The sequence below is a fragment of the Petaurus breviceps genome, unplaced genomic scaffold (genome assembly GCF_028583685.1).
Source record: "Petaurus breviceps papuanus isolate PSGF00001 unplaced genomic scaffold, PetGlider_PUasm1.0 90386, whole genome shotgun sequence".
NCBI classification, from domain to species: domain Eukaryota; kingdom Metazoa; phylum Chordata; class Mammalia; order Diprotodontia; family Petauridae; genus Petaurus; species Petaurus breviceps.
Genome location: NW_027187236.1, coordinates 798,040 through 813,086, shown reverse-complemented (window position 1 = coordinate 813,086; position 15,047 = coordinate 798,040). Strand labels below are relative to the sequence as shown.

Genomic DNA, 15,047 nt, shown 5'->3' with positions numbered 1-15,047 from the left:
TTCAAGGCCACTGAGCCCCAACTCTCCTTATCTCACAAAGGATGAAACCGATTCCCTGGCAGGGAGAAAGACTTGCCCAAGGTCACACAAATAGCCAGCGGCAGAGCCTGGATTTCATATCATAGCATATATCATAAATATATGCTATTTGATCACATAGGGCAGAAAGGGACCAAAGAACCATCTAGTCCAACCTTCACATTTTATAGATAAGTAAACTGAGGCCCAGAGAGAAAGGACTTTCTCAAAGTCACATAGGTAATCAATGCCAGAGGCAGAATTTGAACCCAGGTTCTCTCACTCCAAATCTGACCTGACCAAGAACCTTCTCTACAACAGATCTGCAAAGTGGATGATCTGTCCCCTCTAGGAGGTAGCCCCTTTCACTCTGGGACAACTCTCATTAGAGGGAGTTTTCCCCAACATTGAGCCCAACTTTGTCTCTACATCTTCTACCCATTGCTCCAAATTCTATCCTCTCTTCTAGAACCAAAGAAAACAAGTCTTGCCCCTTTTCTTTGTAAGCACATGTTAAATACTGGGGCTTAACCATTTGTATTGCGTGCTCCCCTACAGCTGAATCTCCTGCTTCACCAAATTATGCAGCCCAGCCCCAAGCCGCTACACATCTCCTCCCATGTGGAACACATCTTTGATCAATTTGAAGTCTACAGACTTGGGTTCAAATCATAACTCTGGCACTTACTAGTTACATGACCTTGGGCATACCTCAGTTTCCTTCTTGGTAAAATGAGGAGTTGGACTAGCTGGCCTCTTGATCTAAGATCTTATGATTCTCTGTGTGACCTTGGGCAGTCCCTTAGTTTCCTCCTCTGTAAAATGAGATGTCTCTCAACTCTACACTGAGCATCTTGTGATGGTCTCTGAAACTCATAGGCAACTGGGAAATGATCTGTATATAAAGTGAAAAGCATCGGTAGACATGGGAAGGCAGAAGGATATGGAGTTTGCCTTTTTCTTGTTTCCTGTAGGTTCCTGAAGCCATCCGCAAGTGTCAGCGTGCCGGCATCACAGTGCGGATGGTGACTGGAGACAACATCAATACTGCCCGTGCCATTGCAGCAAAGTGTGGTATCATCCAACCGGGTGAAGATTTCCTGTGCCTAGAAGGGAAGGAATTCAACCGTCGGATTCGCAACGAGAAGGGAGAGGTAGCTCTCAGAATTCCTGCTCTGGGGACCAGCCTGTCCTGGGATTGCACAGGATGTGGCCAGGAGATGTCCACTCCTACCTCCCCTACACACTCACAAATATACACACAGAAACACACACATGCGCGTGCGCTCACACACCTCATTTGCACACAGGCACAAGACACTCATTTCACCCCCAGATATGTACTGTTGACATTTATCATCACATTCAATAATTTAAGAGAAAAACCATCATTTGCTCAACCAAGCAACAAATGTATGTGTATTCTTTCAAGGTTTTAAAAAATACAGTGCAGTTAAAGACACATACCTACAACATCCAAGTTTTGATGAGTTTAAAAAAATAATTGAAAAGAGAAACCTTTATTGAATTTATAAACTCTAAATTAATAGGAATAAATATGGGAGCAGTTGTTTCGCTGGCATAGGAAATTCTCTGTCCGTATTCACAGAGGGGAAGTGATTTGTTCAGAGTCACACCACAAGCTTGTGTCAGAGGAAGGACTTGAACCCAGGACTGCCTGGTCTCTGACCATTAGACTGTTCTGTCCATCAATGCTAAGATTAATTTAAAAGTTAACAATGAAGTTAATGTTGAATAATATAAATTCCTTTTTAATGCTTTCGCTCCATTAAAAAATGTGGCCACCTTCTTATGAACTTTGTTCTTGAACACATTTCTTGTCAATATCGCACAAGGGAAGGCTGCTTGGTAGTGCTATCAAGTTTATTGTTCCTGAAGGCGAAATCAGAGGTTCCCAACTTTGTATACCCCACAAGGGGGTAGAATAAGCTTGTCAAAGAGACCTATGTCATTTTGGATCAATGACCATTTATCCAAACTGTTGAAAAGGATTTTATTTTCTTTCTTCCATCCATATGAATGAAAAGCAGTATGACCTAGCAGACAGAGCAGCGATGCCTTCAGAATCAGAAGATCTAGCCTCCAGTCCCACAGCTGTGGGACCTTGGGGAAGTCATCTGACCTCTCAATGCTCTGAGCAGCGCTGAGACTCAGGAATGGTGTCAACCTTCATGAGGAGGGAGTTCCCTAACCTAGGAGGGAGCTCTGTACCCATGAAATCACAATCCCTGTGCCCTAGCCCATGTACATATGCCTGGCAAACTCCAGAAACTATTTCCTCCCCCCAGATAGGAGTTATTTGAAAGCCAAGAGGTATGGGGACAGAGCAGGGCTGGGCACCCTGGCCCACGTGAAGATGAGTGTGTTTCAGTGATCTCTTCCTGACAGCTATGCTGACCAGACTAGTGCTGGGGTGGGGGTTGGAGGGTCAGGGAACATTCTGCACATAACCACATGACCTTCCCCCAAGGCCCTGGAGAGAGCTGACAGATGGTCCTTTTTTGGCTATGTCTCTCTTCATCCCTCTAGCCTTGCCATCCAGTGTTTGCTCTTTCTCCTTGTACCTGCTCATCCTCTGCCTTGACTGTTGTTTGTACTCCCCAGATCGAACAAGATCGCCTGGATAAAGTCTGGCCCAAGCTGAGGGTCCTAGCTCGGTCTTCTCCCACTGACAAACACACCCTGGTGAAAGGTAAGACCCAACCACCCCCCGACTGGTTCTCGGAAGCCACCTCCCCCACTGTACTGATCTTCTCTGTCCTCTCCCCTACTCCCCCAACTTCTATGGTGTGTCCTCATCAACTTTCTGAAGCTTGTTTTTGTTTTTGTTTTTTTAATCTCTCCCATCATCCTTTACTCTGGATTGCATACAGTGTGGTACCACCATATCAAGGAGAAGCTAGGCCGATCTGGGACCTGGCTTGAGAATGCTACAGTCCCCCCCCTAACAAAGAAGTCCCTTCTCTCCTAGCCTCCACGTTGGGAAATCAACAGCAGCGCAATGTCCCTGAGCTTTGATATAGACCAAAGAGCAGGGGGTTATGGGAAAGGAAAAGATAAAGATGAGACAGGACACTTAGCAAGAGCAACAAGAGCCTCTCTCTCACTTGTGTACAGTGTGGAAAGAGGACCCAGCTCTGCCACTTAACTTCCTGTGTGACCTTGCATAAGTCATTTCCTTTCATTGGGCCTGTTTTCCCATCTCAGGTCTTAGATGCAATCCCTTCCAGCTCTGACATTTTATGATCCTTAAATTGAAAAAGCCACCCCCATCAATCCATGTACTGTTTTAAGGTTCTTTTTGTGGCATGGACCCTGCTCACAATAAGGTTTGTTGCCTATATTCATAATTGGAGGAAATGCTCAACTTCAGTTATAGGTCAATGAAAAAGGTACCCTTTTTTCCATTCAAATTCCCTACGTATGGATACCTCTGTATGGGGGTTATCTGGGGATTCCATAGACCCCAGGTTAAGAACCTTTACTATCTAAGAAAGTCTAAGTCTTAATATACCATGTTTCCCCTATAATAAGACCTATCCCGAAAATAAGCCCTCCCCTTACTGTGTAAGATTCCTCTAAAATAAGCCTTCCCCCGAAAATAAGCCCTATTGAGATTGCTACTGTAGTGAAGGTGATCCCCTGTGCTATTACCCTCTGTATGCACCGTCCCCCCCCCTGAAACACACACCGCGCTCCGAGCTGCATCCAATCAGAGCTGCAGCAGTGAGCGGGTCATCCTGTTCTTCCCCAGTGATTTGCTTATTGAATAAAGGTACATTTTTTTGTTCACACTTACCTGTTTATTAAAATTGCTGTCAATGTTCATTAAAATAAGCCCTCCCCTGAAAATAAGCCCTCTGGTGTTTTTCTGTCCGAAAAATATAATAAGACAGTGTCTTATTATCGGGGAAACACGGTAGTCGTTTTATTATCCAGCAAGAGGGTGTAATGCTGATGTTGTCCACTGGGAGGCAATATACTCAAACTACAAACCTAGTAGTCTTCCCAGACACTCTAGCAGGCATGGGCAAAAAGCCCTGCCAAAGCTCAAATAAAATTGGTCAAATAAAAAAAAAAAAAACAACCCTTATGACCTGGCTCTGGATTTAACAGATGATATAATATCAGTCAAAAATATTAAAAATATGGGGGCGGTTAGGTGATGCAGTGAATAGAGCACCATCCCTGGAGTCAGGAGGACCTGAGTTCAAATCCACCTTCAGACATTTGACACTTACTAGCTATGTGACCTTGGGCAAGTCATTTAACCCCAATTGCCTTGCCTTCCCCCCTCCAAAAATATATTAAAATATGAAAGCTATACTCTGCATACAGCTCAGACCTCCCTCACGACCTCTGGACTTTTCTCTCTCAGCATGAGCAACACCTCCACCCCACCCCCATATACTGGACACAGGCAATTAGCCAACTAGGATCAGGTAGCTGGGGATTTTGGTTTAGTTTGGTCTAGTTTATGTTACAAAAATTTAAGACAAAAGTTTTCAATGCCTCCAAATAGACTTCCAAAATGGCTCCCATGTGACTTCCCTGCTTTTCCTTTGGGACTTAAAGAGGGACAGTTCGGAAGCATTGGCACCCCTGAGTTGGAGGACAGGTTGTGACCCCCACCTTGGGGCTCATTGTAACTGAAACTAAGAGAAGACAGAGGGAGCACAAGAGAGGTTGATTGATCTCACTCCCTACCCCTCCATATCGGCAGATGAGGTCATCAAAAAGCTGCTATTTCTGTCCACCTGTCCAGTTAAGACTTGACCCTCTTGGTTCCTAATGTCTTGCTTTTAAAACCTGACTCATCTCTAGCTGCCATATTGGGCTGGGTCATCCCCATAGCATTTGCTTTGGGCCGTTTCCATAGCAAATAATTATATGTAGGTATGTATGTATATGTATATATTGTTTGTGTATTATATGTGTATGTATGTGTGCATATACATACACATGTGTGTATGTATGTATATATTTGTGTACGTATATTTATACATATATTTTAAGGTTTGCAAGTCAGATTACAAATATTATCTCACAACAACCTTCGGAAGTAGCTGCTATTATTATCTCCATTCTTCAGATGAGGAAACTGAGACACAAAGGTTAAGTGACTTGGCCAGGGTCAGACAGCTAGAGAGGATCATAGCTCCTGACTCCAAGGCCAGCACTCTATCCACTGAGCCATCTAGCTGCCTACATGAGGCCTTTCTTGATTCCCTTAGTAAGAGACTATGTTTCTGTCCCCAAGAACCAACCCAGCTAAGTTCAGAGAGGTTAATCACCAGTTTGCCTTCAGGAGGATGAATATTTTAATCATAGTAGCTCTTGAAGACCTTCTCCTAAATGATAATGAATTTGGGGTCTATGAGAAGATAGGGCAGGGATTCTTAACTTGAAGTCTGTGAACTTGGTTTCTAATATATATATATATATATATATGTGTGTGTGTGTGTGTGTGTGTGTGTGTGTGTGTATGTGTGTGTATTCTATATGTGTTGATAACTTCATTTCAGTATAATGGGTTTCCTAATAATTTTATGGCATTTGATCTTATGCATTTTAAACCATGATTCTGAGGTTTCGCAATGACACAAAGATTCAGAATCTATAGTCTAGGAAGTGCCCATACCTAGCCTGAAGTTGCACATCACTGGAGACTTGAAATGTACAAGTGAAATATTAGTATATTGACATAATGAGCTCATCAGATCTGTTAATTGTCACCTGGGAAGGTAGGAAGGGCCTGAGCTTGAGGGGATGAGGCCTGGGCCTGGGAAGAGTGGAGGCGGAAAGAAAAAGGAAACAACAATTTCTGGGGTTTAATGACTAAGGAGGAGAGGCCTAAGGGTGGCAGTATAGTACAGTGCAGAGTACTGTATCCAGCTTCTGCCCCTTAGTGCCTGTGTGGTCCTGGGCAAATCCCTTCTCCTCCCTGGGCCTCGGTTTCCCCCTCAGTCAAATGAAAGGGTTGAACTAGCTGGCCTCTGAGGCCCCTTGCAGCTCTTGGTCTCTACCCCTAAGTAGGACCCCACTGTTGTGGGGAGAGGGAAGGCACTAAGGAGATGAGTCAGCTTACAGGCTGAATATATTCAAAAGTGAATGATATAGAAATGGGAGAAAGACCCATATGTACAAAAATGTTTATAGCAGCTCTTTTTGTGGTGGCAAAGAATTGGAAATTAAGGGGGTGCCCATCAATTGGGGAATGGCTGAACAAGTTGTGGTATATGCATGTTATGGAATACTATTGTGCTATAAGAAACGAGGAGCAGGCAGTCTTCATATTTACCTGGAGAGTCTTACACAAACTGATACTGAGTGAGAAGAGTAGAACCAGGAGAAATTTGTACACAATTACAGACACAACATATGTGTGATGACCAACTTTGATAGACTGGACTCTTCTCAGCAATGCAGTGATATAAGTCAATCCCAAAAGACTCATGATGGAGAGAAAAACGTGCATCCAGAGGAAGAACTAGAAAGAACTAAGTTTATATCCAGGTGGAAGCAAAATACCTGATCTTTTTCGTTCTCTTATTTGGTTTTATGTCCTCTTTACCATTTTTCATTCCAGCTGGTACAATCCGTCCTTATAACCTGACCAATGTATAATGTGAAAGTATTTACAGATCCTATACTTGACTATAAGCCGCCATGGGTGGGGGGGAGGGGGACAAAATGTGAAATTCCAGGAATTGTGGAATTGAATCCTGTAAACTAAAAGGAAACAAACAAATTAATAAAAAAAAAGTGAATGATAACTCATTCATTTATTTTGGCTAGAAGAGGCTTGCCTAGTTACTTAAAGGACCCTGGAGCCCACAGGCTACCCCCTCCTAGATAAAGAAACTTAGGCCCAGAGACAAGAAATGACTGGTGTAACATAGGAAAGCTAGTAAGCGGCAGAGTCAAGACTAGAGCCCAATTCAGGGATGGGGAACCTGCAGCCTCAAGGCCACATGTGGCCCTCTAAGTCCTCAAGTGCATCCCTTTGACTGAATTCAGGACCTATGGTCCCCCACTCATGGAATCTCCTAAGTCCCCATCCAGGACTTTCTTCAAGAGTTGAATGAAACATCAGGAACGTTCCAACAGTGACAAGTATCTTTGCTTCACTTAAGGACCTTCTCTTATGTGTTTCAGGGATCATCGACAGTACCATTGGGGAGCAGCGGCAAGTAGTGGCTGTGACTGGCGATGGGACCAACGATGGGCCTGCCCTGAAGAAAGCAGATGTGGGCTTTGCCATGGTAAACTTATCTCCCCAAGCACCCTCCCTGCCCCCATGCTCATGGCCCCTCCAGTCCCATAAAGGTATCCTTTGGGAAGGTGAGACCCCATCTTGGGAAGCTCCAACTACACTGATCACTCACACACGCACACACACACACCATACGGTGCATAGCCAAAGCTCACACACACACACACACACACACACACACACTTCTTCCTGGTTGGGGGAAGGTTGGTCAGACTTGGGGAAGGCCTGTGTTTAAAGTGGTCAAGCGTGGTAACTTTCTAGTATTCAACTATAACTAAGAGACAAAAACCAAGGAGCTATGCCTTAGTGAACTCAGAAGACTAGATAGGAATCATTGGCCATTGGCACATGAAACCCTGCTGCCAAAGCTGAAGCTGGCACTCTCTCTGAAGCAGCTACATGTTACCTTTGTTCTTGCTCTGTTTCCTAGGGACCATGCAAAAGAAAACCAACTCAGTGTCCCAATTTCATTCCAAGTTGGTCAAGTCTAGATGAATAAAGACTTCTATCTCTCCTGACTCTTCTGCTTGCTTCTTACAGAAATAGTCATGGGAGGAAATATTGTTCAGTCATTTTTCAGTTGTGTCTGACTCTCTGTGACCCCATTTAGGGTTCTCTTGGCAGAGATACTGGAGTGGTTTTCCATCTCCTTCTCCAGCTCATTTTACAGATGAGGAAACTGAGGTAGACAGAGTTAAATGACTTGCTCAGGGTCACACAGCTAGAAAGTGTCTGAGGCAGGATTTGAACTCAGGAAGAGGATTTCCAGTCCAGTGGAATCTACTTACTGCAGCACCACCTAACTGCCCAGAAATAAATATCCTGGGTTTTTTATTCATTTATGAACATAGAGTATCATTCCAATAAAATGTAAGGTCCTCAAGGGCGGGGACCATCCATAGCAAAAGGGCTTCTGAATTGGCTGTCCTGTTTTAGCAAAGACATGAATAAGCTATAGAACATTCAGTCAAACAGTGGGGAAAGGGTCTCCAGATTGCACCCTTTGAAGAACATCTGAAGAACTAGGAATGTTTAGCCTGAAGAAGAAAAGGCTCATGAGAGCTGTCTTCAAGCATGAAGGGTAGTCACATGGAACAGAGACTGGACTTGTGTTTGGCCCCAGAGGGCAGAACGGACAGCCATGGGAGGAAGTTAAAAAGAGACAAGTTTGGGCTTCATTGTCCAGAAAGACTTCTAGTGATTTAGAGTGGGCTCAGAGTGAAGTGAGTTGCCTTGGGAGGTTTTGCCTTCACTGGGGCTTTTCAAGCACTTGTCAGCTAAGTCCTTGAGCAGGAGAAGGTGGCCAAATGGCCAGAATCTGATAGTGTGAGAATGGGGTAATATAGTGGAAGATAAAAAGCGTAGGGTGCTATGGAAAATACTGAAAGGGAGAGGGGAGCCCGAGATTGGAGACTCCTAGGAGTGGACTTTTACCTTTTATTCAGTAGGCAGCAAAAAGCTTAGAGCAGGGGAATGAGCGATCAGATCTTATGCCTTTGGCTTCATGTGAAGGATGGGTCATGCCAGAGACACTGGATGCAGGGAGGCCAGTTAGGAAGTGCAGAAGCCAAAGGGAGTCATTTGGGTTTTTTTCCACTTTGCAAAGATACTCCTTATAATGATAAGTTTCTTTGGAGTATTTAAAACAGGACTAGACTTCGAAGCATTTTGTTTTATGGCCAGGTTTGCATCATCCAGCATAAAGACTTGGGGAAAAACTCAGAGGTTATCTAGCCCCATCCTCTATTTTATGGAGGAGACATCTGTATATTATTCAGTGTTTCAGGATAGAAAGGTAAGAGCAAGTTCCACAGGGAAAAGAGTCTTGGAATCAGGAAGACCTGAGTTTGAATCTTACCTTGAACACTTGGACAAGTCACTTCATGACTCCTGCCTCAATTTCCTTATCTGTAAAATTGCCTGTAGCAGCCCCTACCTCCCAGAGTTATTATGAAGATCAAATGAGTTAACATATGTAAAGTGTTTTGCAAACCTCAAAGTGCTACATAATCGCTGTTATTACTATTACAGAAAGGAAGTCAATACCTTATGTAAAATGTTTTATCTGTGGGCTCCATGGCTGTAGCAGGTACTCAATACATGAATAAATGAGTAAAGGAGTCAAATAAAAGAATAAATCTTATGCCAACAATGACTTTGCCTTGATCAAAAAGAAAGGGAGGAGTTAGGAGGTAAAAGTGGTCTATCGAGAAAGTCCTTGCCATGGGTCTTCTATGTGATTCTCCAGGGTATCGCGGGAACAGATGTGGCCAAGGAGGCTTCGGACATCATCCTAACCGATGACAACTTCTCCAGCATTGTCAAGGCAGTGATGTGGGGCCGAAATGTTTATGACAGCATCTCTAAGTTCCTACAGTTCCAACTGACTGTCAATGTGGTTGCTGTTATTGTGGCCTTCACAGGTGCCTGTATCACACAGGTAAGTACCATATTGCTGTCAAGTCAAACTGTGGTCTGTCACTGAGGTCCTTTCCATGAGGGCCAAGGAGGTAGAAACAAAAGCAGTCTCCTTGCCTCAGAGCCTTTCTGTATAGAAAGCAAACTCTAGCAGTTTTAAACCAAAGTAGAGAGAGGGGATCCATAATGGACCACTTAAGAGGCCAGGGTATCCAAGGAATGAAAGCAATACTGGGGTAGGCCAACCTTACCTTTCCCACTGTGTTACCAATACAGAGAGGCTCTTGGGACAGGGAGACCAATGTTCTATCTTTGTGGGTAGACTTGTCTTTAAGGTCTGTATTGTATCATAATGAGTAAAAAGATAGGCCTGCCAAGCATTTACCAGAATTGTCTCTGACCCAAGCTTTCTTAGGTGATTGTAAATTAAGGGAGAGCCAGGTGACAATCAGTCCATACTATTTACTCCCTTTCTCTTCTAATTACATTTGCTTCACCTCTTCACCAACTCTTGGAGACTGTGAGGCATCCTATCACTTCTTTGTTTGCATTGTTTGGGTTTTTTATTTGCATAAAACACTTTCATGGGAGGTGGAGCCAAGATGGTGGAGAAAAGGCAGTGACTTGCCTGAGTTCTCCCCTAAACCTCTCCAAACACCTTTAAATAATGCCATCAAGCAATTCCTGCAATAGCAGAACCCACAAAAGTATGAGGTGAAATATTTTTTCAGCCAAAGATAACTTAGAAGTTTGGCAGGAAAGGTCTGTCACACCTGGCTGAGAGTGGAGCATAGTCCAACACAGGCCATGCTCCGGCAAACCAGCAGTAGACCTTGGGAGCTGCTGAATCATTAGCAGCAAAGGCTGCTTCTGTGTCTGTGGAGATAGTAAGGGGGTTGGACAACTGATCAGCAGGAGATTACAGGGTTCTCTTTGCTAGCACTGAGGCAGGACTCTGTTGCTTTGCCCATACTCAGATCTGGGTCGCAGTTCTGGGTGGCAATCCCAGGGTGAGGAGGAGCACTAGTACACCAGAGCTTGTGGCCGCAGTGGAGCAGGGACCATCCTCACAGTTCCAGAGCAGAAAAGAATACTTGTGATCACTCACAGACCAGAATACAGGCCAGGAAAGTAGTAAACCCCTCTCCTTAGATCATACAACCTTGCAAGAACTGAAAACTTACAGGTCCCTAGAAGTATCTCTAAAACAGCTGCACAAAACCCCTAAAGCTTGAGACAATGTGCCTTCTACCCTGGAAGCAGAGCCTCACTTTAACAAAAAGTTAAAAGTCAAGGAATAGACTGGGGAAAATGAGCAAACAAGAGAAAAACATCTGACCATAGAAAGTTATTATGGTGACAAGGAAGATCAAAACACACACTCAGAAGACAATAAAGTCAAATTTCCTACATCCAAAGCCTCCAAGAAAAATATAAACTGGTCTCAGGCCATGGCAGAGCTCAAAAATGATTTTGAAGATCATGTAAGAGAGTCAGAAGAAAAACTGGTAAGAGAAATGAGAGTGATGCAAGAAAATTGGAATCAACAGCTTGGTAAAGGAGACACAAAAAATACTGAAGAAAATAATTTCTTAAAAATTAGGATTACCAAATAGAAGCTAATGACTTTATAGGAAATAAAGAAACAATAAAACAAAACCAAAAGAATGAAAAAAATAGAAGACAATGTGAAATATCTCATTGGAAAAACAACTGACATGGAAATAGATCTAGAAGAGATTTAAAAATTAATGAACTACCTGAAAGCCATGACAAAAAAAGAGCCTAGACATCATCTTTCAAGAAATTATCAAGGAAATCTTCTCTGGTATTCTAGAAGCAGAGGATAAAATAGAAATTGAAAGAACCCACCAATCACCTCCTGAAAGAGATCTCAAAATGAAAAGCTCTAGGAATATTATAGCCAAATTCCAGGTCAAGGAGAAAATATTTCAAGCAGAGAGAAAGAAACAATTCAAGTATTGTGGCAACACAATCAGGATAACACAAGATTAAGCAGCTTCTACATTAAAGGATTGGAGGGCTTGGAATATGACATTCCAGAGGGCAAAGGAGTTAGGATTAACACCAAGAATCATCTACCCAGCAAAACTGAGTATAATCCTTGGGGGGGGGGGGGGGGGGAGGAATGGACATTCAGTAAAATAGATGACTTTCAAGCATTCTTGATGAAAAGACCAGAGCTGAAAAGAAAATTTTGCTTTCAAATACAAGACTCAGGAGAAGCATAAAAAGGTAAACAGGAAAGGGAAATCATAAGGGATTTAATAAGGTTAAAGTGTTTACATACATAGGGAGATGATACTTGGAACTCATTAAAAATGTTCTCATTATTAGGGCAGTTAGAAGTATATATAGACAGAGGGCACAGGTGTGGGTTGAATATGAAGCAATTATATCTAAAAAAATAAAATTAAGGGCTGAGAAAGAGGAATGCACTGGGAGAAAAGGAAAAAGAGGGGTAAAATCAGGCAAATTGTCTCACATAAAAGAGACAAGAAAAAGCTTTTACAGTGGAGGGGAAGGTGGGGGGGGGGGAAGGCAAACCTTACTCTCATCAGAATTGGCTCAAAGAATAAATAACATATGTACTCAATTGGGTATAGAAATCTATCTTACCCTACAGGAAAGTAGGGTAGGAAGAGGATAAGAGGAAGGTAGGGATAGAAGGGAGGGAAATACAGTTACCAATAGTAATTGTGAAAAAGATTTTGAAGCAGGTTTCTCTGATAAATTTCTCAAACCTATAGAGAACTGAGTCAAATTTGTAAAAACAGAATCTGTTCCCCATTGATAAATGATCAAGAGATATGAAAGGTTTTTAGATGAAGTAATCAAAGCTATCTATAGCCATATAAAAATGCTCTAACTCACTATTGATTGGAGGAATGCAAAATTAAAACAATTCTGAGGTACTACCTCATAACTATTGGGTTGGCTAATAGGATAGAAAAGGAACATGACAAATGTTGGAGGGGATGTGCAGAAAATGAAACAATACACTATTGGTGGAGTTGTAAACTGATTCAACCATTCTGTAGAGCAATTTATAGCCCAAAGTGCTATAAAACCATGCATACCCTTTGACCTAGCAATACCACTACCAGGTCTATATTCCAAAAGAGAAAAAAAAAAAGGAAAAGGACCTGCATGTACGAAAATATTTACAAAAGCTATTTCCTGGTGGCAAAGAATTGGAAACTGAAAGGAATGCCCATCAACTGGGGAACAGATGAACAGGCTGTGGTATGTGATTATGATGGAATACTATTGTGCTATAAGAAATGATGAGCAAGATGCTCTCAGAAAAACCTGGAAAGATTTATATGAGCCAATGCAAAGTGAAATGTACTGTGCACAAAGTAACAGCAATATTGTAAGATGATTAGCTGTGAATGACTTAGCTATTCTCAGCAATACAATGATCCAAGACAACTCTGAAGGATTTATGATGAAAAATGCTGTCCATCTCCAGACAAAGAACCGATGGTGTCCGAATACAGACTGAAGCATGGGTTTTTTTTTCACTTTATTTCTCTTGAGATTTTTTTTTGGTTTATGTTTTCTTTCACAACATGACTAATATGGAAATATGTTTTGCATGACTGCACATGTATAACCTGTGTAGAATTGCTTGCCTTCTCAATAAGGGGGGTGGGGAGGGAGGAAGGCAGAGAATTTGGAACTCAAAGTTTTAAAAATTAATGTTAAAAATTGTTTTTTTACATATAACTGGGGAAAGATAAAATACTAAAGATTTTTTTTCAAAAACACTTTCATGATACCATCATCAACAGTAGCACCTGTGTTTTCAACTGGGGGTGGTGATGACAGAATGAATCCATTTTTCATCAGTAGAACAGCAATTCTTAAACACACACACCAATTGTAAGTGGTGCCGATATCCTTTACTTTTGACACTGAAATCATTTCCCAATCACTGATTCCACCCCCTTCTCTAATAAACCCTCCCTTGTACCAAAAATAATCCATCCCCAATCCAACAATAACCAAGCCAAAGTGTTCCACAAAGCTACCAGGTCTGAATCCCTCCTCTTCCCCAGTTGTGACCTCCTTCATCACCTTTTCAAACAAGGTTTGGAGGTTTGAACTCATTCTTACTTAGACTTTTGAAATCCCTGTGAAAAACACTTGTCTCCTTCCTCCTTCAGATTGTGGCCATCAGTTGAGTAAAGAGGAAGCTCTACGGTAGAATCCCATGACCCAGTCAGCTCAGGAGGCTGCAGTCACTAGGGGAGGTGGGTCTTGAAGAATTTGGAGAGGAAGAAAGGCAGAGGGAATATGATGAGCTGGAGATCAGAGGAGAGCCAGGATTAAGGCTGGAGGGGTCAGACTGTGGGGAGCCTCAAGCCACCATGATCTTCATTCAAAGATGGTCATTGAGTACCTATTATGCACCAGGCACCGACTATGGAATAAATGCCTGAATTGTCCTTCAGAGCTCTAGACTTTATCCAGAAGGCAATGGGCCTTGAGCATGGGGCTCAACAGGGATTAGAAGCCATGTGGGATAGAGGAAGGGGCACTGGACTGGGGTTCTCAACCCAGATCAGCAGGAAAGGCTTTGATGTTGACCCTGAGATCTCTTCCATCAATTCTAGACTATAATCATATAATCAGGGTGGATCACAGGGTCCTAAAGGGACCTTAGAGGCTGTTGAGTCCAAGCCCCTCATTTTGCAGAAGAGGAAACTCCAGAAGAGGCTCTAAGAATGTTGTTTTCGTTGTTGTTGATGGTGGTGGTCCTTCATTCTTGAAGAGTACCCAATGACATCAGGAGGTGATGTCTTGACTTGCAAGTGAATTGGATTTAAGCGAGGCAGAGCTGTGCAGTCACCAGCCTCACTCTCTCCTCCAGGGTCATTGGGGTCCAGTGGCAAGACATAGGTCAGGATAACTGGTGATGGCCTTGGGGGTGTAGTGGCAGACCTTGGCCTTTTTAAGCTAAGGTCTTTCCCAGGTTTCAATTTGTCTGAGGCAACACCCATTCAGTGATTAAAGGCTAGGCAAGAATTGAGGCAAAAGATGGTCTCATTTGTCTTTGATCTGGGAGGAGAAGACCCTTAGAGTTTCTGACCAGAACAGAAACAATTGCTATTGAAGGAGGAAGGAAAAGATAGAAGGTAGGGACACCAGTGAGGAGGCTGCTGAGGAGCCCAAGAAAGTAGGTGATGGAGGTCTAGCCCTGGGGCTGCTGCCACAACCTGGTGAAGAGGTGCAGGTGTACACACACACACACACACACACACACACACACACACACACACACACA

General features: G+C 42.9%; 1 protein-coding gene across 4 annotated transcripts in view; it reads left to right on the top strand.

Moving 5' to 3' along the window:
* Positions 1 to 15,047, top strand: part of ATP2B3 (ATPase plasma membrane Ca2+ transporting 3) — a 114,063-nt gene that overhangs the window by 74,748 nt on the left and 24,268 nt on the right. For all 4 annotated transcript variants that reach the window (XM_069108471.1, XM_069108470.1, XM_069108472.1 and 1 more), the window contains 4 exons: positions 993 to 1,172; positions 2,644 to 2,731; positions 7,198 to 7,304; positions 9,564 to 9,755. In XM_069108471.1, the coding sequence (XP_068964572.1) occupies positions 993 to 1,172; positions 2,644 to 2,731; positions 7,198 to 7,304; positions 9,564 to 9,755 (567 nt within the window). The remainder of the gene's footprint in view (positions 1 to 992; positions 1,173 to 2,643; positions 2,732 to 7,197; positions 7,305 to 9,563; positions 9,756 to 15,047) is intronic.